The sequence below is a fragment of the Aplysia californica genome, unplaced genomic scaffold, assembly GCF_000002075.1.
Source record: "Aplysia californica isolate F4 #8 unplaced genomic scaffold, AplCal3.0 scaffold00641, whole genome shotgun sequence".
Lineage (NCBI taxonomy): Eukaryota > Metazoa > Mollusca > Gastropoda > Aplysiida > Aplysiidae > Aplysia > Aplysia californica.
In genome coordinates, this window is record NW_004797911.1 from 113,586 (window position 1) to 115,196 (window position 1,611).

The following is a 1,611-nucleotide window of genomic DNA, read 5'->3' on the forward strand; positions in this document are numbered from 1 at the left end:
GACTTCTCTGTTGACATCCACCCCTTGGCGCTCATATGACCTAATGCAGTTGCGAGTGCCGTAAAACCTTACTGAAACTAAACACCCCTTGGCGCTCATATGACCTTATGCAGTTACGAGTGCCGTAAAACCTTACTGAAACTAAACATCCCTTGACGCTCATATGACCTTATGCAGTTGCGAGTGCCGTAAAAACTTACTGAAACTAAACACCCCTTGGCGCTCATATGACCTTATGCAGTTACGAGTGCCGTAAAACCTTACTGAAACTAAACATCCCTTGACGCTCATATGACCTTATGCAGTTGCGAGTGCCGTAAAAACTTACTGAAACTAAACATCCCTTGGCGCTCATATGACCTTATGCAGTTGCGAGTGCCGTAAAACCTTACTGGAACTAAACATCCCTTTGCGCTCATATGACCTTATGCAGTTGCGAGCGACGTAAGATCTTTGGCCTATGACAGCACCGTCCACACACTGCCAAGATCGTCCATTTTTCGACCTCTGACCTGTGAACTTTGACAACTGGCATTCGGTCGTAAATCTTTGACCTAAGACAGACCCGTCTCCACACTCTGACTAGACTACTGATCTTTGGCGGGTGACCTTCAACCGGTGACCTTGACAGATGACTCTTGACCTGTGACCCTTGCATTAAGACAACACGGTGTCCACACTGCCCACGCCTCTGACCCCTGACCTTTGACCTGTGACCCTTGCCCTAAGACAGCACGGTGTCCACACTGCCCAGGCCGCTGTCGTCACTGCACCGATACCTCACCGTCATGGCCATGCTGTGTCGGGCCCGGATGTTGCGGCGACAACAGCACATGTTGGTCAGCGCCCTCCGGAAGCCGTTGCTGAGGAAGCAGTAGAGGATGGGGTTGACGCTGGAGTTGGACAACGACACCAGTTGTGCCAGCGGGTACACGTAGCTGTTCACCCTTCCGGCATGGCTGGACCCCGCGTTCAAGTCCAGCCAGGCGTTCACCACGTAGTAGGGAAGCCAGGAGCAGGCGAAGAGAACCACCAGAAGCACCAGCGTGCGGACTGTCTTCCGTCTCTGCAGCAGCAGACGATCCACCTGAGGAGACATGAACGTTTGCTGTTTTGGCGCCGTGTGGAACAGCTCTCGGTTATTCGACCACAGCGCCACGGAGATCTTCAGATAGAGCACGCTCATGACCAATAGCGGGCACAGAAAGAACTGGAGGAATATCGTCATGTTGTACGCGTGTTTCAGAATGGTTTTGCTCCAGATTTCTTGGCAGACGCGAGCGACGTACACGCCAGGTATCCCGTAAGTCGTGACGGTTTTGACGAAGAGGAGGGGGCTGGCAGCGGAGAGCCCGAGGGTCCAGATGGAGGCAAGCATCACGTGGACGCGAGCCCTGGAGAAGAGGATTTTGGCGCGAAGAGGGACGTGTATGGCGAAGTATCGGTTGATGGAGATTGACAGCATGGAGAGGACGCTGACTGCTACGGCTGTTGTCTGGAGGAAAGGGGATACCTTGCAGAACATTTCGCCGTATACCCAGTCTCTGTTGGTGGGAGGAGGAGGAGGAGGAGGAGGATTAGTGGGGGAGGAGGAGGGTTAGTGGGGGAGGA

The 1,611-nt window shown here is 53.5% G+C and overlaps 1 protein-coding gene across 1 annotated transcript; it reads right to left on the reverse strand.

The window, feature by feature from the left end:
- Window positions 1-380: 380 nt before the first annotated feature.
- Window positions 381-1,542, reverse strand: LOC101850112 (trissin receptor-like). The gene has a single exon (XM_005107898.3). The coding sequence runs from the start codon at window positions 1,523-1,525 to the stop codon at window positions 725-727; it is 801 nt and encodes a 266-aa protein (XP_005107955.3). The 5' UTR covers window positions 1,526-1,542; the 3' UTR covers window positions 381-724.
- Window positions 1,543-1,611: the final 69 nt, after the last annotated feature.